The sequence below is a fragment of the Corapipo altera genome, unplaced genomic scaffold (assembly GCF_003945725.1).
Source record: "Corapipo altera isolate COAL_440 unplaced genomic scaffold, ASM394572v1 56, whole genome shotgun sequence".
In the NCBI taxonomy this organism is placed as follows: domain Eukaryota; kingdom Metazoa; phylum Chordata; class Aves; order Passeriformes; family Pipridae; genus Corapipo; species Corapipo altera.
In genome coordinates, this window is record NW_020884896.1 from 7,373,696 (window position 1) to 7,399,334 (window position 25,639).

General features: G+C 38.9%; 1 protein-coding gene across 3 annotated transcripts in view; it reads left to right on the top strand.

The window, feature by feature from the left end:
• CFAP58 (cilia and flagella associated protein 58) overlaps positions 1-24,699 on the top strand; it is a 56,053-nt gene extending 31,354 nt beyond the window's left edge. For all 3 annotated transcript variants that reach the window (XM_027648265.1, XM_027648263.1, XM_027648262.1), the window contains 4 exons: positions 1,281-1,385; positions 18,467-18,586; positions 20,118-20,251; positions 24,419-24,699. In XM_027648265.1, coding sequence (XP_027504066.1) covers positions 1,281-1,385; positions 18,467-18,586; positions 20,118-20,251; positions 24,419-24,542 — 483 coding nt within the window. In that variant the 3' untranslated portion in view covers positions 24,543-24,699. The remainder of the gene's footprint in view (positions 1-1,280; positions 1,386-18,466; positions 18,587-20,117; positions 20,252-24,418) is intronic.
• Positions 24,700-25,639: the final 940 nt, after the last annotated feature.

Here is a 25,639-nt window from a genome sequence, read left to right on the forward strand (position 1 = left end):
CTTTTCACGTGGAAGGGAGATGAACTAGGTTAAACATGTGTAGGTACGAACTCCAGCACTACCCTGTAACAAGGAAAAATCAGGCCAGTCAAAACATCCAATTTTGGGAAAATGAATGTATGAAGAGAATGATAATGGGAAATCATGCCTTTCCATTCTAGTTTACTGGTTTGTATTTGGAACACAGAAAGGCCAGCAGATGGCAAGATCCATGTGAAATAATCCTGATGGGGTTTTGGTTCAATTCCTAATAAACAAACACCCTCATATCACTATAGTTGTCACAATTGGCACTATGTTTGGGCAGCACTATAAAAAAATCAAGGTCTGAGTGGATCATGGAGACTGATCTACTTTTTAGCCTTGTTTCTCAGGAAATGATGTTGTGTTGTGAGTGCTGTGTGCGTATCTGTGTTAGTGTCCTAGTTACACTTGAATTGATTAGTCAATTTAGATAAAATCAGACAAAAGATTAGGAGCAATGAGATACCAAGTTCCTTATAAGCTCAAGCAGATATATAGAGAGCAGGACTTTATTGAAGCCTTTACTGCAGTATGAGTTTAATCCTTATGAGACACCACATGAGAGCAGAGAAACCAGATGGGAGAGAGGTGTTATGAATCCTGAACGGGGAAAAGCTTCAGTCAGAGTTTGCCCTTCAGTAAAAGATCCAACAAGAAGATATGAAGTAGTAGCCAGCTTTGCTGGCTGCTCCTCACAGAATTACTACTTTGCTCCTTAGAGCGTCCTCCAGATTCAATCTGTGACAAAAGAATGAGAAGGGACAGAGAGACAAACATGTACTAGGTCCTGGTCTTTATGGGCTATGTAGGTAGAGGGCAGCAGTAAGTGTATACACTGTCACCATTTTTTCCACTTCATTCCATTGAAGAATGAGATTTCACATGTATGGACACTTTAGGGCCTCATAATTAATCAGTGTACCCCACAAATTTGTTCCTCTTAACTTCTCAACCTGTTTCGAGACTGTATTGCAGTTACTCTTTCTTTTGTTCAAAGCAACTCTTGAGGTTCTTAAACAGTGGAAAGTACTTGCACTGCTCTTAGTGGGCAGTTCCATTTGCTGCTAAAATTGATACATTAAGTTTCAGGACTGCTTGTATGCATGCAATTTAAAAAAACAAAACAAAACACTCCCACCACCCCCCTTTTATATTTATTACTTTTGAACACTTAGATATTATGATTTTCCTTTGCAAATGAGAAACCCTAACTTGTTATCATGTATAATTTTTGAGAGTTCTTTGCTCTTTTCTAGGCCAGCAACCCCACTACCTATGAGCTGATTCAGAAAGTACAGAGACTACAGAAGAGGCTTATAAGCAAGACAAGTGAAGTGATAGAGAAAGAATTTCTCCTTCAGGTACTGCAGCGTCATTATTTTGTTGCATCTTATTAACGTATTTGACTCACCCTGCATTCTCTGTTTACTGACATGCTTCCTGAATGTTATTTAGATGCATGACTTTGAATTTCTTTTACATGCCCTTTAGACAGCTATAGATGGCAGCACTGACTTGCTGAAAGAGAACAAGCAGCATCTGATTAATTGGGTTTTATATTCTGATTACTGATACCTGGGTAACTCTGGAAAATACAATTAAAGGTTGGCTTTTGTTTATTCATGTCATAGATTCATCTTCAAGTCAGTCTTAGACTTTTTGAAAGGCTTTTTTTATATCCTCTTAAACAAGACTCTTATGACCAGACCATGAAGGAAAGTCCCTGTTCGATACAGTTTGTGCTTACCTTGGCTTTTGGCAGAAGAAATCCTACAGAGTTTGTGTGATTTAGATATGCTGCTGTCTGGGCCTGTTTGATTTCAAGGTTTTTGTGCTGAACTTTGCCAAGAAATAATTTTTGTGATAGCTTATCTTTTTTAACTGTATCAGATGTCCCTTAACCCCAGTGATACCAGTAAGATTTATGTTGTAGGATGGAGAGACTGTATTCCTGTATTGCAAACATTGCTATAAAATGTAAAAAAAAGGATTCTTTTGGCTTTAACTGTAGGTGTAAAACTGGGAAATCTGTCTCCTTCTTTCTGGTGACTGTGGGAATAACTATGGTTTACCAGCTCTAGATAGGATTTTAAAATCTTGGTCTTAAATACACTAATAGTCTTGATGCCTGTGTTGGGTATCACTCAGTGTAGAGTTGAATGTGACCTGAATCTCCCTCTGTCTTGAGAAAAAGCTCAGCAGATGTTATCAAGGCATGGTTTGTCTATATTTTTTGTTTCATAGGAAAAAATAGATCTACAATTTCCTTTGAAGGTAATGTATGGTGTATTGTGCCTTTGCTTGGAAAAATGTGATCTTTGTTTCATAGCACTGAAACTCTTGTCAGTGACATAGTTATCTTAAAATGTAGCAAAAATAGCTGCAAATTTACTGTGCTTTACCTAAGGACAAACCCAATTCTGTTAGATTTTTACATAGTCTCTACTGAGTATCTTGCCTTATCCTTAGTATGTTCCCATTTTGCTATTATCCTTATTTTCAGCTGAAGAACTGAGAAATACATGTATTAAGTTGCCTGCCCACGAAAATCTTTGAAATAGTAGGTTTTTGAGCCCACATTGCTGTATTAGCCTTTGATACAATCTTTCTGTCTATACCACAGTCCTTCTTTGGTGACTCTGTGTTTTTTTATTATTTTCTAGATTTGAGACAGGGTTTGGCTATATAAAATTGAATTATTATAGCTAGAATTGTTAATGAGTTCCTTTCCATCCTCAATTCAGGCACCAATTTCCTGTGCAACAATGCTGAAATTAATGCTGTCCTTTGGAGAGACTAACAGTAAAGGCCAAAAATATCATGCTCCAAATTGTGTTCAGGGATTTACCATGCACATTTCCGAGCTCTTTTCTATTTTTCCACAGTGTTTTGAGTCCTCCACAATGACTGATGTAGGGCTCTTTCCTAGCAGTGTTTGGGTAATGAGAGGTAACCAGAGATGCAGCAAAACCCCCAGCTCATTTCCTTGGAGGGCTCTATGTCCTGCTGGATCGGTCACTGGTGTAGGGCTCAACAGTTAAGTGTACCAGCTGAGCTGTTTCTACTAAGTGTCTGGATAACCTTGTACAAGTAATTTGTTGTTCTTTGAACTGGTTTTCCTTGGTATGAGGATAATACCTGTTTTGTGAAATGGTACCCTGTTACTCACTAAAACAAAACTCTTGCTAATAACTTATTAAACTGATTCTATCTTGTTCCAAACTCCTCTGATGAAGGAGCGAGCCTGAGGAACACTTCCAGCAGAAGGAAATGAACAGAGCAGTAGCATCAACTTTCTGGAGAGAGTTGAGCTGCGTGCACCAGAAGAGTTGCTCCACCAGACCCCCTTCTGAGCCGTGTGTCCCATTCAAAAGATAGTGTAAGGTTTGATGCTGACTGAACTTTAGATTTATGGGAAACAGCAGCAATTTAGCTCTCGTTTCTGGAATTTTTAATTTTTTCCCCTCAATATAGTTTGTTTTGCTTTGTGAGTTCTTCTCTCTTTTTAAAAATCCTGGTAGGTCTCCTCATGCTTAAAGGCATTCAACATCTTCTTTTTATGTGTCTCTCCTGGAAGTCAGCTCAGTTCAGTTCAGTTGCTGTTCATCTGTAGGAATGGGGGAATTGCCATTGACTTGTCCAGTAGCTGGTTGGTGTAAGATCCCCCATATTCACAATCAGAGACTGCAGGAGCTGAGGGATACAAACTTAATTCAGAGAGCTACTGCTTTCCCCATGTTGTGTTTGCTTGCCTAAGTCACACCTCTTCACTCCCAGTTATTTCCATCGACATCTTGCCCTGTGACCAGGGCATAGCCATTGTGTGTATCTGCTTTAAAATGGTCTTAATCTCTTGCTTGCCATACATAATCTTTTTTTTCACGTGTGTGGCCATGCTAGAAAACAGGATATCTATTTAAGGGGAAGCTTGTGAGTGTCTGTGTCCATGATTTCTGTGTATGCATATTATATGACAAACTCCCTCACATCAAAGTGTAGCAATAAAATAGAGTGCAAAAAAACTTGGTGGATTGAATATTGTGTATTAAAAACATCTTTGGAGTTAGCAATAACCCATGTCTGGAGATGGTTGAGCCCAGTGTCAGCAACCTGCAGTTTGATTTGTAGGGTATTCATCTTGCTGCATACTCATACAGAGCTATAACGTTTGTGTAAGGGAAAAATAATTCCATTTGTATTGTATGTACTGTAGTTCTGTCTTCTGACTGTTACTTTTTTTTTTTTGGTAAATGGTCTTTTAAATAAAAGCTGGTTTATGCAGGGAACAAGATTTCAGCTGGATATATAAATGGAAATTTTTGCTAAGTAAGTATCACAATATATAGATGCAGATAGAAAAGCATCTGCTTACTTTTCCTGCTCTTGACGTGTATTTAATCATATCCTTTTTATTAGCTTTTTCATTATTTCTCACCTGTTAGTTGTTTAAAAATTAGGAAGCTGTAGAAGCAAGCTACAGTCTGTGCTCTCTGATTAAAAGAATGATTCCCTTTGTTTCAGTCAGAACATTTGGATTGCTGACAGTAAAGGAAAAACCCAGCTTGACTCTAAATCTCATACTAAAATATCTCTTAGCTGGTCATCAGAGCACATTTTTTGGATCAGACATGCTGAGAGGTAGTGGATATGCAACATAGTGAATGGTGGGTTTTGCTAGAACAACTTTCAGAGTTGAACACTCTAATAAAGGTGTAAAAAGATATCCTGTGTCATAGGAATTATTAACTCTTCTTATTTGTCTTTGATTTATTGTTGCCCTGTAGGTACAGCATCTTGTGTTATAAGCTATCAGCTCTTGTACACCAAATAAGTGTGGACATCCCGAGATGCTACTTTGAAGAGTAGCTGCAAATCAGATGGTCATACTTTCTCCTTTAACTCAGGCATTCTTACAGTTGTGAGCTGCTGTGCTGATGAAAAAGGCTGTCCTAAAAATCAGATCCAAACCCAAGGTCTTGAATACTTACGGTCTATAAAAATCCAGTGGCATTTTTGCAACACATAGGAAATGTTACTTCAGCGTTAGCCAGCTCTCATGTTTGAGTCATTACCTTCCTTCTGAATTTGTGCAGGTGAGATGGAGCATTTTTTGGTTTTTTTCTAAACTGCTGAGGAATATTGCAGGGCATTGTGGAGAAGTATGTTGTGTGTTAACCAAGGGGTCTGAGTGATGGGTGAAGGTCTTTGTGAACACATGTAGGATGAACAACACGTGTTGTAAGGCTATAAGGTGTAATTATTAATAAACAGGAGTGCTCTGCTGAACAAATCCTGACTGCAAAAAATCGGTTGCTCACTTTGCATGTGGGGCAAATCCCTCACATGATTGAAGCTCTGCTGCTCTGCTGTGTACTGAGCAGTGATGTGGTAAACTCGCAGTGGAATGTATTACCTTGTTAGGATTGTGATTAGTGTGGTTTTAGGAACTTATCTCATTAAAAGTGAATTATGCACTACCTTATTTGTTTCAAATGTAGTTCTTTCTCTTCAGAGTGAGCTCTTCTAATTTGATTTTATGTCTGACTGAGCAGAATTTTATTCAGCTGCATGTCTTGGAATGGCTAACCGTAAAGATTCACATTATATGTCAGTTACTTCTTTTGTCAGTCATCTCAGAAGATTGTTCATAAATGTAAAAAAGAATTGCAACCTAGATTATTTGTGCAGGGAGGCAGAGGCAAATGTGTCTTATTTAATGCTTGCATGTGATAGTGAAAGCATTGCTTTTCCCTATATACATATATATATTTATAATCACTGTTGTTTAATTGCCAGCAGTCAAAGCCCAGGACTGGGCAGTCAAGATGTGATGCTTCCAGACTGTTAGTGTCTTGAGCTCATAGTTTCAAAAAGTGCCAGGGCAAAAGGCATGATTAGCTCATGTATGTGACTCAGAGATTACAGCCAGATAGCACCCACATGTCCTTGTATTGAGCCAAGTTTTGAGCTCAGTTTCAATCCCTCGGAGAACTGACTGTCCCACTGTCAGAGAGTAGGAGGAGTAGAAGGTATGCTGCTATCTGCAGCAGAGGTCCATTTCAGGTATTGTGATATACAGGGAGGGGAGAGCAAGAGATTATCTGTGACCTTGGGCAGGTTACTTAGCTTTTGCATGCCTCATATCAAGTAAAAAGGGAATAAAATAATTTCCATTCTTATAGTGGTGCGTGAATGAATATATTAGATACATGACTCAATTCAGTAGCTAAACACTCAAAATAGGCAGATGTTTTATTTAATTTGTGCTAACTTGGTAAAACAGCTATTTTGTCCAATTTGAGGTGCTTGTTGCTATAGTGTCTGAACATATACACAACCATCTTTATTTCTCAGATCTGGTACTATAGTTTCATAAAGAAATCTGCTTTTAGAACAGTGTGTTACCATGTGGGTTTATGCAGGCTGGCAGCTACTGAAATCAAAGTTTTCTCCCAAGAAATGAAGGAACTTTGGGATTTGCTTACCTGTATTTGTTATACAGTTTTCCCCCCCATTTATTATGTAAAATACAATTTTTTTCAATCTTGTACAATTTTTTTTCAGCCCAATTTATGAGAGCCTAGTCCTTCTGAAATTCCCTACCTTGAGAGTTTCATGAGGCATTCTTCTGCTAGGTTCTTCACTGCTCTCATAGTGCTCAGGTAACTTCCATTATACAGCACATAATACAGAAATGTGTGCTCAAATGCTGAGTAAGAGAGTTTCTCATCTGCCAGCCTGCTAGGAAAAAGAAGAGAATACTCTCCTATCACCTACCCTTATTTTGGTACTCTTAAGGCCCAGATCAGTTTTATCTTGGATTTTATCTTTACATCTTCAACATGACTGAGATTTACTTTACCCTCTCAAATTCTCAAATTTACAAATTTTTGGTGGCCAGTGTAGATTCTGCTTGGATTTGAGAGTATAACCTACGTGCATGTTGCATGTAGGTAGATAGTCTGAGTTGGAGAGTTTTTTCTCAGAAGTTAGTTTTGTCTATTTTCGTAAAAATAACTGCAATTCACTTCAGGAAACTAATGACTGTAGAATCCCTGAAAGTCTCTTTTGACCTGCCCATTATTGTTTCTCTCTCATCTTGCTTTTAGAGAAATTTCAGCAGAGGTAGTTTGGGAGAGTGCTTTGTATGCACTGAAACTTACAGGTGAACTGCAAAATCCACTGCAAAATACAATCCTTTCTTTACTGCTCCTTTATCATTTATATATGAAGTCAGCTTTTTGAAGGGATTTTTCCATCCAAAAATGAAAAGGGAAATTTTCTTTTTAGCTTTTTGTACTGTACTAGGACTTGGCTTTTTTCTATCTCTATTTCCTAGAGGATTTGACTTCCTCTGGAAGCACTGGATTAATGCCCTATCTTGCAGCTCAAGCTAGTGGTTCTCTCAGCCCTCAATTAAAGGGGTGAGTATATTGAGCTTTAGGCCTTTTCTGTGCTTAAAAAGCACCATTCCTACTAGCAAAAAAGTCACTTTTCTGATTTAGCCTATACCACCTCCTGAATGGGAGAAGACTTTCTTGCCAGTAAAATTGCATCTAATTGCATAGCCAGTAGCTGGCATAGCCATGTCAGCACAAAGAAATTGCACCACTAGCTGAATGGAAATTGGCCAGAGATGTCAAAAACCACAAGAAAGAGTTCTTCAGGTGTGTAAACAACAAGCAGAAACAGAAGGAAAATGTTGCCCCACTGTTAGACAGGAGAAGTGAAATAGTCAACAACAACCCTGAAAATGCGTGAAGTTCAACAAAGGCAAGTGTAAGGTCCTACAGCTGGGAAATGTAATCCAGGAGTGCAGCACAGGCTGGGATCTACCTGGATGGGGGGAGCAGCTCTGTGGAAAGGGACCTGGTAGCCAACAAGCTCAATACGAGTGAACAGTTTGCTGCTGCAGCAAAGAAAGGCATCACTAGCAGAGTTTATCCCACTCTACTCAGCACATTTCAGGCCACACATGGAATGTTGTGTTCAGTTTTAGTCCCTCTTATGTAAAAAAGATGTGAACAGGCTGGAGGGGTTCCAGAGAAGGTCCACAAAGATGATCAAAGGACTGGGAAGCTTGATATGGGAGGAAAGACTGAGAGAACTGGATTTGTTTGGCCTTGAAAGAAAATGTCTTAGAGGAAACCTTATAAGTGTGTTCCAGTATTTAAAGGGTGGCTAAAAAAAAGATGAAGACTCTCCTTTTACAAGGAACCACATGGAAAAGACCGTCCTGTCTAGATGGTGCTTTTGCCAAGAAAGACTGGACCAGGTGATCCTTGAGGTCCCCTTGCAACCTGGTGTTCAATGATTCAGAGGCTTAAAAGGTGCCAACTGAAGATCTAATCCCAAAGCCCTTGCATGAGAGGTCCCATTAAAGGGACAACAGATTTACTGTTTGTACTCGTATATGTATACTGGCATCAGTATAAGCAAATGAGAGTGAAAGGAAGGTTGAACCATATGATCTTTGAGGTTCACTTCCAAACTGCCAAAACTTCTGTTGATAAAATGGTTCCTGACATGAAAAAAAAGCAGAAAAATGCTTTTCTATCCTTGTAAAAACCTAAGTATTGTCATGTACCTTAAGGAAGCGAGAGAGAGAGCAAGCAGTACCTGGTGGAGTGTGGATTTTGAGTTTATGGCTCTAGTTCTAAGCTGGATTTCAAGAAATTCAAAATAAGAATTTCAAGAGATTTGTATTGAAATATAGAAATAAGAAATACAGTAAGCCCTAACATTTACTTTTTGGCTTTCAGCAGGCTATGAATCATAAAGAAAAAGTTTACTTCCCCAGTGTCATGAAGAACTAGGCACTGCTGTGTCAAAGGCACACTGTAAGAGTTGCCTGGATTTAGAGTTAAGACTCTAAAGAGAATTTCTGGGTTTTTTTTCAAATGAAAATATAATGCGTGCCCATGAACTCTGGCTGTAACCCAGTTCTAATTAGTGATTAATGAAAAATATCTTACTATCAGCTCAATACTGTGATGCACAGCAGTCTGCTGAGTTTGTGCCATCAAATTGATTTCAGTCTGATATCTTGAAACTTATTTGAACTTCTTTGAACAGTCTTCAATGCAGTGTAAAGTGACATATGGAGATATCTAATGCATCAAGTCATCCTTCAGGACTACTTTTCAGATTCTTTCCTTCTTGTGCCATTGTTTTATTTTCCTTTTGTTGTGTTTGAAAGGTTCTCTGCTGAAGTAGGATTTTGACTGGGGATTTTAGCTTTGACTGTAAGTGAAAATGTTTTCTATTTTAGTATTGGTTTTAAGTTGAAGGATTAATGTCTTTTAGTGATTCTATGCCTGGCATGATGATTTTTCCATACAATTAGAATTTCTCTAGTGTCTTTTTTTCTGACACTGATAATTTTTTTTCAATTAACTTAATTATTAATTTTTTTAAAAACAGATTGTGTAGCCAGTAGGGTCCTGTGACTAGGGTAGAACCACTCCCACTGAGCCAATTGTGGGATCATTGTGTTAATTCTTAGTGCAATTTACCACGACTCATATACAATCCTGTGATGATGTAATAAATATTATCATATCTCAAAAACAGGAAAGATATGAGTCACCTGTGTGAAGGTCTATTGAGGGCCTACATATCTACCTGAAAGTTTTGTGAATGCCTTAACAGTTCATAAGGTATTTAAGGGATATTCTGTTCTTGCCCAGGCTCTCCTCAGAAAGAATTTAATTTCTATTTCTGCATATTTTGAATACACTTCTTGGTGCATTAGTTTATTTTAGCCCTTCTAATCTCAGTCCATCTAGAATTAGAAGATGTTCTATGCTATAGAAATTTACAGCATGATAAACTACTCTTAAAAACATGCTGACATTTAGATTCTTTCCCTCCTCCCACATATGTCGCAATTCAAAGGGAATAGAATAAAGTCTTCCCAGGAAAACAGACTTTTTTTCTTTTTTTGAGTATGTTTGTTTCAACACGGTTTTTCAAAAACAGGTAGGAAAGATGCTGGTTGCATCAATGTCACCAGGTGAAGATAATTGGCCACACTTTAGAGTGAGAAAATAATTTTTCAATAAAATTAGTGCAAATATTACTGACACTGAGAATTGGGAAGCGATCATATTACTTAGTGATCAAACAAAACATTTTTGGTGAATAATTTTCTTAGTGGAAGAGTTTAATTTTTATTGAGTCTTTGTGGAACTACACTGAACTGTGCTGCCCTCATAAACAAAACAGATTTCCCATGATAAATGGTTTTGGACAGAAGCAAGGTGCAAATTTATTTCAGAAACTGGAAGAAAACAGATCAAAATAACTTCTGGGGGTCTGCACCAATTTTAGCTCCTCTAATGACAATCTTAGTCAGAAATATTCAGATGTCATTTAAAAAGATGAGGAACTCACAGGGGGAGTAAAAATCCCTTAGGGTTTATAGGTGGCAAATGTACATGAATGCTTAATCTGTTTTAAAAGTTTTTTAGGAGAATTGATCTATATACTTGACTTTGAGCTTGAAAGAGAACTCTGGTGGGTCATCAGATGCCATCCCTCCATGTCATGCAAGATTGATTTAATTACACAAATACTCTCCTTGACAGATGAATGTCAAGTATAGATTTGTTTGCTGCATTTTAATGTATGTGCTCCCAGTCCATGAAGTTAAGTATGTGTGAAGAAATTGTTGGCTTCAAGTACATTGTGGTTTATGGTTGTGAGTTTTCTCCCACACTTCTAACCTGCTGCTGGAGTCTAGCCCTGGTATTTCTGCAAAGCAAGGAGCAGGTGTATTGTCTTACTCAGTGAGATGGTCCTGGAGAACTGAGTGTCATTTCTGAGTGTCTTCAAGGAGTTTTAGTGAACTTTGGCAATTTGTGTAGCAACTCTTTGTGTCCAGAACTCTTGTAGAATGAGAAGGGGATCACTGCCCTTGCTGGTAACAACACTTCAGCCTGTGTACATTAAAAAAATAATAGCATTCAGATACTGAAATGAGGAGTTCATATAGTCAGAATTGCCCTTAGCTTCAACATTAGTTTGCTAGAATAAAGCTTGGGTAAAAAGATCAGGAATTGTTCCAGTAAATAACAAATAACTGAAAACAAACTTGTTTACTCCTCATTCCTGTGTTCAGCATGTAGCTGGGAAGGAAATAAATCTGCTGTGCACCCCAGGGTAAAGTATATTAATCAACCAGTTATCTCATTAAGGGAAAATAAATGAGTCTCTGTGCTGACTGAATACATTGCAGTGCACAAACTTTGCAGTGCTCTCAGCAATCCGATACTGACTGTCAGCCATCCAGAAGCTGCTGGAGAAGTTAAAATACTGAAGGAGTGTGACAGCAGTGTAGCAATACGTTCACAAGCCCATGTTATGTAGTGTGGCCCAGAGCCAGGTGTACATCTTTTTGTTCAGGTGTACCCTTTGGCAGGTGTTCTTCCTTTAAGGCAAGGGTGTTCTGCTCTTCCCTCCGCAGCAAAATATGGACAATCTACAGCATCCCATTCAGTGATGGATTATTATTTTGTATGACAGCTGCAATAACAACAACAAAACCCCACAAAAAAGGGTGATTCCACAGGGAAAGACTAGATTTTGTCTATTCCAGTTCACTTATTTTCATACTTACAGGAGTGTGAATGGTGCTCTTGTTGAGAGAACACATGCAGAAAGATGCTGCAGGCTAAGGCTGTTTTGCAGCAGTTTAGAGGCAGGCAGAGTCAACAGTGTTTGGTTGGGTTTTTTAGAAAGGGAGCTTAAAATTGGACACATGAGGACACAAATAGGTGTAGAAAGAACCCCATTTCTCCATTCTTCTCTTGAGACATCCAGAAATGTGCTGCCGAGCGCACGGCAGTCATGAACCTCACGTAGGGAGACTCTCTGCCAAGTAGGGTGCATCAGTCAGCCAGTTGCTCCACATCTTCTAGGCTCAGAGCTGGTCTTCTCATGCCTATCTTAGTAGATATACCAGTAATCTTAAATAGGGGATGGCACACTTGGGCACTGCGGTTGTCTTTACATGGACATTAGGATTCACTGTCTTTCCCCTTCCTTTATTCCTCTTTCTGTTTCTTTGAATTTTAAGGAGCAGGCAAAGGGGGCTGAAACAGAACTCCTCAAAGGATAGCAGAGGCTCAGCTCTAATTACAGTGAGTCTGAAGGAAGCCATGCATTAAAACATTCATGATTTCAGAATTGCTGTGTGTGTTTCTTAGATGTACTGTTATTTCTTAATAGGTTCCAAAGTGTAACAGAAGACCGGTCTTTCTTCCCTGAGGTACTTGGCATATGCAGGGAAACTCTGCCACCCTGTCAAAAAGATGTATGTAGGCTTTACTGCCTTGTTAGACAGGTATTTGTAGATTTAAGTGGTAACTTAACTTTGAGACAGCTGTTCAGAAGTAGCAATTGCAGAACACCAAAGGACTTGAAGCAAAGTGCTCTCATCTTTCAGTGAAATCTACGGGTTTAAGTCATGCAGGTGATTAAAGAGATGTAGGTGCCTAACTTACAAATAGGTATTTCTAGAAGGAGCTCTGCAATTTCTCTGACCCTTCGAGGTCATCTGTCAGATCAGTCTGAAGTGAGAGCAGAAGCTGAGTCTGCTGGGAATCCCCATCCCAAGCCTCCACCTGCAGGAACAGCTCATTATTATCAGTAGAGCTGTGATAATTCTCCTTTGATTCATCTGATATTTTAAAAATCTAAAGGGCTATTGAATAGCTAAATTACATGCTGTTACACTGACATTATAATACAAAGGTTTTAGGTCAAATAGTCTAGATTTGAAGAAGAGACTTAATTTTTTTTTTGCTTGAAACACTGTATAAAGTCATTATTGTACAGTAAAAGGTTCCCCATTGTTTGCTTTGTAGACTATGCACTTAGAATATTTAAATTGCTGATAAGATTTGTATCAACTTCCGAATCTCCTCCAGGACACTTTAAGACAAACTACTACTAGAATGTGAAACAAAGGTTTGTTTAGAGCTCTCTTCAACCAAGCTGTCAAGCTGCAGGCACTGTGGAAATAGTTGGAATATTTACATCAATCCATGTCATTGTCAGGGGTAATTCTCACTTTGGAGGAACAGCTCCCTTTTCTTTTGTGTGCATATGTGTGTATGTTTCTGCTCACACATATAGAGCAGGAGATAATTAATTGATCATATTCTGCAATGTAGAGTATATCACTGTGATTAAATGAGCTACTCTGATGAACAATTTTATAAACTCTTGTATAATGTCCATAGTAAAAAGAGAAATGCAGCTGTTATTTCAGCAAGACACATCCATGCCATTTTCTTCTGATAGATTGGCAGAGTTCAGAAGCTGAAAGGAGATGAGTATATGTAACATATTTGTTTGTTCATTGGGGTAAAACCCCTGCTTTCCCACAACCTTCCTAAGAAGGATCCAATAGTAACAGTACCTAGCAATAATAATAAAAATAGTAAGAAGTTGGAGTTGCACTTCTGCTGGAAATGTTCATACTTTGTTGTTCCTGGAAGATGGTAATAGAGCAGCATTTAGCTTTTGCTGTTGCAAAAGAAGAGGCAAGGGTGAAGACTTAGAAGATGCTCCAAGGTGTTTTTTCCTGTCTCATTAACATGTTTTGAAAATGCCAGTCAATTTGGTGCAGTTTGGTTTGTGTCACAGGAGACAGATTTGCTCTGGAGAAGTATTATTATCAGAGGTATAAGTTACAAGACAGATTTATTTTAACTACATTTTGAGTGGTGCAGAAGTCACCTAGGATGGGATTATCCCAGCCTTTCCTTCAAATTGGTGGCAACATTTTGACAAGAAAACCCAAAGCATCTAATGCAGTGTTAGTGTTGGCACTCTGTGAAAGGGTCTCGGTGTTCTGTTTCAAACCTAATAAGTTTACCCTATAAAAAACCTCACACTGGACACTTAAAGTGTCTAGATGATGATGAAAATAGAAACCGTTCTAGGGAGCTGCATGTCTGTAAAGGTGTTTGCTGATGGATGTGGAATAGACAAGAAAGAAGGGGGGGAGCTTTTGAGAAGTGTTTATACAGAAAGTTTATACTGCACATTTCTCATTGTGCTGGAGGCAACTTGCTTCTGTTATTACAAAATTTGTGAAGGTCATCATATGCTAATTTTTATCTTCACCTCTTAAAACTTTTAAAGATAGGTGTCCTGAGCCAACAGCTATTGTTAGGTATATACAAACACACAAATGTGCAGCTTATACAGGTAAAACAACTATGACTACATGAGGATGTCCATGTATTTAACCCAGATTTCAGTGTCCTGTTTAACACTTATGAAAAGGAATCACAACCCCTTAAAGATACTCTGCTGCTGCATGGCATCGTGAACAAAATGGCTCAGGGGTTCAGCACAGTGCTGACATTTTGGTTATAGTGCCAATAAGCAAGAAAGCCCCCTGTGGCACACTGACTGACTTGTTATCCTCACTAAAACCATGAGGAGCTGTGAAGATCTTACACAGTTACTACATTGCTTTCTCCACCTCACTAATTAAAACAAGGATTTTTAGCTAGGCTGAGTGTTTCGGGGTTTGCTGCCATACACTCCATTGCACACTTTTGCACTACATCTTTATCTTGGGTTTTTTCCTTTCGCTCAGTTGCTGGAGACAGGAGCTGACATAAATGAAATTTACTCTGAGTCAAAGGCTTTTGGATTTTTGTGTGTATGTTTGTTTGTTTGAATGATTTGTGTGATAGAAAGTTTTTCATGCAAAATAGGATTTTTGTGGATCTGGTGGAAAAGGCTGTTGAGGTGCTGCTATGCCAGGTAAATTTATTGAATTATCTACTTGGAAAGACAATCTGATAAAAAGGAGGAAGTTGGGACTTCAGGGACTATTTCTGCTGTGAATACATCTTCATTAAATGTATGGTTGTCCATTGTCTCTGGCTCAGAATGAAACCCTGGTCTAATTAACAAGATGAATCATTTCAGGAGTTTCCTGGTGTCATGGTGAGGGACAGGATGACATAAAATAGAGTCACATCTTTAGAGCTAATGCCAAGTACCATGGTCTATTCCAGCCTGGAACTGATGACTGCCTCCCACTCCCTGTCTAAGCAGTGAATGCCTTGCTGTCACTTTGGGAAATGTGTCTGATGGTGCTGATGGTTCTTCTCACAGGGAAAAACAAGTTGGGCTGTTCTGGTCAGCAGCAGTAGCTTCTTCTGAAGTAGGATTTTGCTGGCAAAAGTGATTCTTCTGCTGTAGACTGAGCAAACTTGTGACCACTTGATCCTGGAGAATCAACTGAAATTTGCCAAGCATGAGCCAGTCTTCTGCAGAAGAAAATTAATTTTTCTCAATTTGCTGTAGAGAAAACAGGCCAGAAGAAATACTGAATATGGCTGAAACAACACCTAGTTAAATTTAGGGGAAAGCACCACTCACTTCAACACCTTCCCCCTCCAAATTAGTGGGTGAGAGACTTAGAGATGAAGAAACTTTTTGTCATGGCCGAGCCTACGGCGGATCTGTGAGCTCCTCAGAAATCCCCTGAAAACAAATCTAAGACAGGAAGGGCTATTCTAAAAATAATTTGTAGTTTTATTTACACAATTTTTACAGCAGGTATTCACTGAGGTACTGAAATTCTCTTTAGAATTACTGAAATTTGACTGCAACCCTCAATCTGAGTGTCCCTACCTGCCCTACATACACAAAATGCATGTGCCAACATCTCTGCACCATCACCTTGTCTTATTTTATGTCATAAACCAGTGAATCTTATTGACTCAATTATTATGCGCTCAATCCTACAGTCAAACACCTTCTGAATTCCATGGGAATTTCACTGTGGAAGGATCATGTAAAAAAGCTTTGTTACTGGCCTAGACCTGATCTGAACTCATGTACATTACTCTTACCAGTGAAGGCTTAACACCATGGAGTTACAGAGAGATGTGATGGATCTTCCTTCCCCTCCCCAAGGAGAAGTGTTGTGTCTTGCAGTGTGTTTGTGACTCCAAGTTCCTTTAATCTCAAAACTGCATAACTCTGACAAGATGTATGTTGTGATTGCAGCCTGGTGTGAGGACAGAGGGAAGTGCGAGGGGAGGCAGTCTGGGACAAGCCAAAGAAAGCCAATCATAGTGAATTGATTCCATTATAGAAAACAAAATTTTTCTTTATTAACTTGTGCTGATTTTTTGGGGGGGCATTCCTGATTTCTTATGTGTAGAGATAAAAGTAACTGCTGTGAGCAATGTATTTTTGGTGGTAGAACCACATGTACCATGTGACTCACTTAGATTTACTCTGGTGGTTGCTGTTCTAAAATTAATGGAAATTAATTGATTTTTTTTTTTTCCATGCTAAGGTTAAACGTCAGAAATTCTAGAAATGCCAACCTGTGAATACAAACTTCTACTGATGAGGAAAGAAGTATCCAGGATTTTCTTTTAATGTTTTGCTGACATATGGTGCTTCTAACCCAGTGAAAAATTAATTGACTAAATGTAAAAGAGATGGACAGTGCTTAGCAAGGAAGGATATGCATTATAAGACATCTGGTTGGATTAGGGAGACAATATGCATTGGACAGCTAACGAGTCTCTGTTGCATAAGATAGATTCTCCTTATAATAGAATTGCACACTTTGTCTCTAAATGAGATTATTATACACATCATTGCACAATGTTTGAAGAGCTTACTTGGCCATTGTAGAGGGTTAGGAGAGAAAAAAATTGGAAAACAATTGTACGTAAGACCTTCAGTCCATCTACTGCTCCATATTTATCCAAATTACCATTACACTCTTCCAAAATACAAATCTATGATACATTCAGGGGTGAAATGTTAATACTGACCAGTCAGATTTTGACAAGATGTATTTTTCTTTTGCTGTTGTTTTTACCTTGCAGTAAAATCTTACTTCCTCAGAAAGAAAAGCTGGTAGTGGAAACCACTTGTTGTGGCATAACAACTGTCTACTCAGAATGAATCATGAATTTAATTTTTGCCACTATGCAAATTTCAGTCTGAGTCTCGGGGGCTTTGATTTTTCCAGAGATAAACTATGTATAGCTTCATTTATAAGAAACTCTTCCTCAGTAATCCTCAGAGTTTAAGGACAATGCTTGTGAAAGTAATGTATGATTTCAAGTGATTCTGTTTTTGGGTCCCAGCTTGTGGCCATTGTAGTGCATGGTTGTCAGAAAATGATGAGGTTTAAAAACTCCAGACTCCTTATGCTCTTGAAGACTGGGCACCTAAAATTTTACATCTTCAAAATTGCAAGCCACTTCTGAAAATCCTGGCTCAACTATTGAGCAGGAGCAAATGTTGCAGTTCTAGATGACATGGAGGTACCATTTCCCACGTCAACGGAAGAATTCTGCAGTAAGAGTTGTAGATGGAGCTTAAAAAAAGGCAGCTAAAAGAGTTTTTGTCAAATCCAGTGTAAATAATTGCCTATCCTACTTCCTTCTTGGCATTTTTGTCTTCCTCAGTTAAATCTTTTGTCTGCTAGTCTCCTTTTTAATTTTAGCTCTCCAGGTACCAGAAGAGGGTGTGATCTTACTAAATAATGTTAAATAATAGTGATCTTAGTTTGACAGGGTAGATACTAAAACTATTGCAATGTGCAAATCTATGAAGGTGGCTTTGTTCACAGCTTTATTCCTCAGAGTGGAAATAAGTACATCCTCAAAACACAACTGAAAGCCACATTTCAGTACAGAGAGCTGTAAGTGGGTCCATGGCGTGGTTTCTGTTCAGGCATGACTAAATACAATTCCCACAAGTATTACTGTTCCAACATAAAGGAAGAGGAGACACATGACAAAATAAAATTACATGGTGTATTTGTGCTAGTCATTGTTGTTGCTGTTTATACTTTCTTTCCCTTTCCCAGAGCCCCTGCAGTTAAACTGAAAGGTTATCTAAATATATATGTGTGTGTGTGTGTGTGTATGTGTGTTTGCGTGTGTGTGTGTACATGTGCCTTGCAGGATTTTCTTTGGAAGAAGTTATTCTTTTGTACAGTCCTTCTGTGACATTTCTATAGTCTGCTCACATCCTGTTGGGTGAAGCTATGATGCTTAATGTAAGGCAGTGTGCCTCATAAGAAGAAAGATTGCAATAAGCACAGTTGCTAGTAATTAATTTCCCAGCCCTGGATACTCTTCCGGTGACTGTTGTAGGTTCTCTGTGGTGGAATGTGCTCACTGATGACGGCGTTTAAGAGTATTTCATTCGTGGTTCAAAATAGCTGGATGTTTCTCTTAATGAGCTCTCCCATTGCTATCACAACAACTTTAAATACCTTATGGCTAGTGAGGAAAGGATGACACACAGGCAGATTTGTTTCTCCACGTATCTTCCTGTTTGCATTCCAATTTCCAGTGAGATTGATTTCATCACAGGCTGTGCTGCTGCCTTAGTAGTTTTAAAAGAGCTCTTCCTCTTGTCTTTTTCTTAGGAAAAGGAGAAACTGTATGTGGAGCTGAGGCAAGTCTTGGCCCGGCAGCCTGGGCCTGAAGCCACGGAACAGTTGCAGCACTACCGGCACAGTCTCCGGGAGAAAACTAAACAGCTCAAAGTAAGAGATGCCCTCTGCCTCTGGCTGAGGGGCTGCCAGCACTGCAGGGTGACTGCACCAGGGGAATGAGGCTTCAGGAAGATTTTCAATGAACAGCGTGCCTGCCCTGGTAGATTAGATCAGGAAAAATAAGGTTAATACTGCAACTCCTCAAGGGAGAACCACTATCAGCAAGAGAACTTTTTTACACATTATGCTAGCTTGATTCATTAAAATACTGGAAAAGTCTTATTAGGATATGAGTGTGCCGCACAATGCTGTAAATTAGTTTTGTGCATGGGCATTCTGGGACACTGCCAGCTTTTCATTAAGCTTATTCTCCTTCACTTTTCTTAAACTGTTAAAATCTGTAAGAAGCAAATCAAAGCCCATTTAGTTTTCTTTTTAACAAAGTAGTGGGAATATATAATCTAGTCTTAAATTATTGTTATTTGTCTTGCAACACATACACATATATTAGATGTGCAGATTTTATGGGGATGACAGGAGGAACCTGTTCTAACCCCTTGTCAGTAGAAGGGAGGATTTCCTGGTTCCGAAAGAATTTTGTAGGAAATTTAAAAAGCATGATCTTAAAAAGTGATTCTTTCACAGAATTCTGTGATATTCTATGAATAAGCTGATCTTCCCTTGTTCTTGCCTGCATGAGAGATCAGTCTCCCCAGGAGTTCATCTACTTACATGGCTCCTCTCTCTGTTGAAGTCATCATCTCCTGTTCACTGCATCATAATCACGTCTATACTAACTATGAGGGAAAAAATGCAGGAGCAGATGGGCCCTTAGGAAACAAAAGAGGCTGTTATGCAAATCTTAGCTTTCCATGGAGAAGAAAAACAATGTAGAAAATGTAAAATAGAAGCCAAAGTTTAGCTGAACTGAATGTGATTTGAAGTTTTCTATATGGGCCTTATTTGTCCTTAATGCAGTCAACTGCTACCGTGTATTTCAGGCACAGTATGCTGTAATGTGCTGGTGTGCATGACATTTTGGGGTGCCAGGTCAAGCTATTCTCCTTTTGAAAGAAAGAAAACACACTATACATGTCCCTCTTTTCAAAAATTTAACTGATTTGCGTGAAAGTGGGATTGTATTAATATTTACACTGCCTGGCACTACCTTGCCTGTGTGGAATGAATTACTCCACTTAACAGTGGGTCCCTGTGAATAAACCCCATTATTGTCAAATAATTCCCTGATTTATTGTTTTTTAAGACCTTCATTTTGTGTTTTCACCCAGATTTATGTCTCAGAAATTAAGGGCTAGTGTATATATTATTACCATTCCCAAACCTGAAGCATATTTTACATGTTGTATCATGGCTAAATGGCATAACCTCAGTTTTGTAAGCTGTCTTTAAGTGAACAGAGGACAACAGAAATGAAACGTAATAATGGAAAAAGAATTGTGGTAGAAAATGGTGATATGTTACTTCATCATATATGAAAGGAGCAAGTGCTTGTAAAAATATTCACTTATGTGTAAGTGAAACTAACATCTCCTGTTTCTGCTGTTTGTCTTTTGTTTGTTAGGTTTTGTCCTCAGAACTGAATATGTATGAAGCTCAGAGCAAAGAATACAAACATGAAATCGAAAGACTTAACAGTGAGCTTAACAACGTGAAAAAGAAATATCTGGCTAAGAAACGCAAGGAGCAACAGAATAAGTATGGGAAAATAATTTTGTCTACACAACTTTCTGCATAAGCTAGATTTTTGTTTTTAGACTGTACTTTACCCTTTTGATCAGAATGTGGTCAAATTTGACTGAGGTGATATAGTATTGTTGCCTAACTTTCCTGAATGCTATCCTTCATGTTACTTCAGTCTGGTGTACATTTACCATGATCTATGGCCAGGACAAGAACATCCAGCAGAGATGTTGCTGAACATGTTCTGCAGTCCAGTTAAATTATTCATACTGATGAGATGATACCCAGAGGACACAAATTAGTGTCTGGTCTCTCACATCGAAGCATAGAATTATAGAATAGTTTGGGTTGGAAGAAACATTTAAAGGCCATGTGGTCCAAGCCCCCTGCAATTAGCAGGGACATCTTCAACCAGATGAGGTTGCTTAGAGTCCCATCCAACCTGACCTTGAATGTTTCCAGGCATGGGGCATCCACCACATCTCTGGGCAACATGTTCCAACATTGCACTACCCTCACAAAGGAAAATTTTCTCCTTACAGCTAGTCTAAATCTACCCTCCTTTAGGTTAAAGCATTACCCCTTTTCCTCCTGCAATGGGCTTTCTGGGCTGCAGGCACACGTTACCCACTCAAGTCCAGCTTTTCATCCACCAGCATCCCCAAGTCCTTCTTGGCAGGGCTGCTCTCAACTTGTTCATCCCACAGCCTGGGTTGATATGAAGGTTTGCCCTGACTCAGATACAGCATCTTACACTTGGCCTTGATATGAGATTCCCATGGGCCCACTTCTTGAGCTTGTTCAGGTCCCTCTGGATAGCATTCCATCCCTCAGGTGATTCAACTGCATCACTCAGCTTTATGTCACCTAAAAACTTGAGGAGGGTGCTGAGGGTGGACTTTACTTTTAAAGAAAAATTTCATAGATTTCTGCAGTCAGATGATGTGATCTGTTACCAAGTTTTTCCGTATACACAGAAAGGCTTTTGTCTTTCCACCCATTTCCAACCTCAACCTGTGCCTTCCTCACACAGTAAAGCCAACAGTTCTCTATGTGTCTGAATATAATTCAAAGTTGCCAGTATCTTTTTTTTCCTTAATCCTATTTCAGCCAGCAAATGAATTTGATGACTAAATTAGCAAAATAATCAGTGATAAACAGTGACTTTTGTCCATCTGCAAATTGCATAATGTTACCTTAATGTTTGGATTTAGCAACAGTTGTGCCGTGCTAATGGCCTTCCTGGAGCTTTAGGATCAATATGCGAGGCTACCATAGTGCCTGATAATCCATTTCCAGCAGCTAAGTGTCCTCTTCACAGTAGTTTTGATGTTTCCATTTTGGACCCTGGCATCACATCTCTTTATGTTCATCAGATGAGGAGAAATTCACCCATGTTTTGTTGTTATATTTCATCTAGAACTAACTCCTGCCATAAAAACTCCACTTGTTAGGGACACAACTGCTTTAAATAAAAAAACAAACATATTATGTGAGCTGATGATGACTCAACAGGGGCATGTTAATCATATACAGTGGATGGAATTTCATGTTGCAGGTCAGTTAGTGCTGGATAGGTTCAGGGTAGATATCTGCCATTAGCACAGCTTGTCAAGTTGTTCTTGTGGGCCAAATGTGTCTGTAGTCCCATGAGTGTGGTGTCTTTGTGACATCTGTGTTTTGGAAGTACATTCAGATGCTGTTGGTGGTGCTTCTGGAGGATGGTATCATCTTATTGCCCCCACCACAGCTTAGAAGGCACCAGCACTGGCCTGCCAGCCCTGCTTTGCACTTCTCTTGTCTTGTGGCTGCTGAGAAGTGTCCAGATTCTGGACTTTGCTCTCCTCTGTCCCTCATTGTTTTGTTCCCTAGTTAAGCCTGTTGGACTACATCCTGCTTTGAAGGACACAAAGGCATAACTGGGTGTATCAGTCCTGGATAATTGCAACTTCTGCAATCTTTAGGCTGTGCTTTGTGTTGGCCACCAGCAGTGCAGAGAAAACAAACCCTATACAGCCTTTCTTCTCCAACCTTGCCAGTTGTGCAAGACACATCATTTGCTTTCTGAGAGAGAGCCTGTTGTGCAGTTAGGTCCTTCCCCAAGGAGTCCTTCTCCCTGACACACAGCCATCCCACAGCTCAGTCAGGGCTCGACAGGCAGTGCCTGGTGTGTGGATGCCAAAGAGCCAGAGCCATTGGATTTGTACAGTCTCGGGTTGCTCTAAATCCCAGCTGACACAAAACCACTGACTTGAAATCTATCTTGTTGGCTAATGTTAACATCATGTCTGAAATAAATGTAGCTGGTTTTGCTAATAGAAAGAGGATCCTGTCAGGACAATAGCATTAACAGCATTATTGACTACCCTGCTATGAAAGAGAATTAATACTCTCAGATAACCTCACACAAAGTTATCATCTAAAGCTTTTATTGATTTGCACAAGGTAGCTTTGATTTGTGATTTAAAGTCTTGGTACTGAACAAATGCAGCTTTCTGTGTGATGCTGAAGGAATATGAGTGACAGCAGGAATGTAGTTTGGTGTTCAAAATGAAAATTCAATATTTAGGATTTTAGTCGTGAATTTGAAATCCTCTTTTTCTGCTCTCTGATTCTGAATGTTGTCTTACCCAGTTGTCTTAGCCTTCCTTCTGCTATCTCCTCCTATTCTTTCCTTCTGCTTCTTGCACCCCTTCAGCATCACTACTTTTCTAATTGCTTCAAGTACCAGGATTCCATTTTGATCTTGATAAGGATCGATGAGAAAATATGAAGCTTAAATCCACACAGAGACGTGATCCAGCAGTCCTGTATGTGTATATAACTGCACTGAGGGATGTCAGTAGTAACTGGGAGCTTTTGCACGTGACTGCTTGCGCATTAATTCTGCAAAATATATTATAGTATTCAGTTGCATAGAATTTTCCATACTGATGAGCATGTCTGTTGGTTGTCTCCATGGGAGCATGAAGAAAGAATGAGCATGGATTCTGGATCATTTTCTCTCCCCAAACTTGGAAGCCCAATAGTGAGATAGGATGAGCCATCTAAATACAGCACGTTAGTTTTTAGTGCTGTCAGCTGGCATATCCATTGATACATCTATACAATTAAAACCAATTATAAATGGTTTTCATGGTTACATTCTTCTGTGCCATCTTTTGGCTATTCTCCCACCTCTGTATGGGTTGAATTTGGAAAAGGATGCATAACTAATCCTACAGTTTCTCTGAACTTTCTCCTCTCCTGACAGTTATTTAGGGACAAAGACAAAAGTATTAATTCCAGAAAGTGTTTTCTTTTCCCTTACTGAGGACTGAAAAAAGGTACTAACAGTGTGGCTGCACTCACATTTGTGTCTCAATCTCAGTGACTGTGAAATAAAAGTAATGGCACTGACCTTCTTTGTAAAGCTTTGATATCTCTGCTGTTATGATAAACTAGTACTTCATAAAGCTCCACTTGATTAATCTTAAATATCTCGAGACCTCTCTCTGAAGCATCCAGGTATATCACAGAGAGTGATATTTTTAGTGCTGTGGTTACCTCCCCAAGCACATGAGTGGAACTAGCTAACTCCTGTTCCCTCCTCTTAAGGCCATCAAATTCAGGACCTCCTGGATCCTCCCGGACGGAGCAACTTCCTGGGGCTATCAGTGCACCTAGAGCATACTGTTAGTTTTCTGCAAATGTCACAGACAGGGTAATTATCACTGGAACTTTGTTAAAATGTGAAGACAGATAACACTATATAGTCATTAAAATTCAACAAAGAAAAAATACCTCTCTATTGCATCTTTTATGAAAGTTGCTATTTGTTTGAAAACAGGTGTATTCTTGCTAGGATGGGATGGTGATTAGAAATCTGAAGTCATGGAGCTCATGTACAAGCTTGCTCTAATGAGGTGTTCTGACCATTTTGGGGAGTAGCACAAAGAAATCTCATTTATTTCTAATGTTTAATAATTCCAAAACCCATCAGTAGGCTTGTAATTAGATCCACACAGACACCTAGTCTTGGTGGTTTAGCCTAAAAGGCTTTAATCAACATTTTTTTTAATGATCTCTTGAGACGTGGTTGCGTCAAAGAAACTCCGGAGGACACGGATTTCCTTAGTTTGTAAACATCTATGGGCTGCAGAATGAAATATGTATTTTCTGTTTCTTTGTTTCTATTTAAAGGGAGAAGGAGAGATCTTGCCCAGATATGAAGAGGAAATTACCCCCCCTCAGGCCTGATGATGAACCTCACTTCAACATAGGGGGCTTTCCTTTAACCAGGCCCCTTCCCAAAATTGCAGCCTAAGAATCTACTCATCTAGTCACATTCCCATTCCCAGTTTCTTGCTAAACCTTATTTGTGGGTTATTCGAGAAACTGTAATTTTAGAAGAGATTCAGAATCTACTGAAATCATTGTATCACCTTCAGGAAAATTTTATATGTTGTATATAATAAAATGCATTTGTACATTTGAATTATATTTTATATTGCATTTATATTTTGTACTGCATATTATATTGCAATTAACATAGTTTTCTTTACAAAACATGGACCAAAGCTGCCCATTTGATGCCAGCAGAAGCCTACAGTGGTGTAAGTGAATAGTGGAGATATTTCTTTTTCAATATTATGCTTCTATTTAGCACTGTAACACTACCAAATGCCTTAATATGTAGTTATTTCTCTTTTATCTACCTCTGTTGTAAGCACTCACTCCATTTATCTTCTGACTCAAAGCATCTGAAAAAAAAGAGAAAACAGAAAAGAAGAAAAATTAATAGGCTGCTGTTTCAAGCCCTGCTGAGCAAATGCAAAATTAACAAGTCTTTACTTAGATGTACACATGTAGCAGTTCTTTGTGTAGGTAGTATATAATAGGGTTTAGGTAATGTTTGCTGCAGTTGTTAGTAAGATCAAGGAAGTTTGTGGCCACAATGTACATTATTAAGAGCACAAGTGTGTTTACTCTGGTAGATACAAAGTGACATAATTATGTCTCTTCAACTGGGGAGACTGTGCACACTGAGTGGGACATGCTGTTCTCCACTTAAATCCTTCCAAGCGATTCAAACTTGGACTCAAAACATGGCAAACTTTATGCTTTAATTTCTAGACACTTGGGCATTTTTGTAACTTTCAGAAATTGTTTTTGTAATACAGCAGGAGCCCTCCAACCTTTTCAGCCAAAAGAGATTTAATTACCATTCATTAACAAGTGAAATAACAAAGTCACGGCGTGAGGTGCTGAAGTATAGAAAACTTGCAAGCTGTAAAATAAAATGTTTTGAAACTGATTTGTCTGAGAAAGTTTTTTCCCCTGCCTGGGGGATAAAAATACTTGTCCAAAGAGATATGCTGATAAATATTTCACATGCACAAAAAAAACTCAAACCAAAACCAA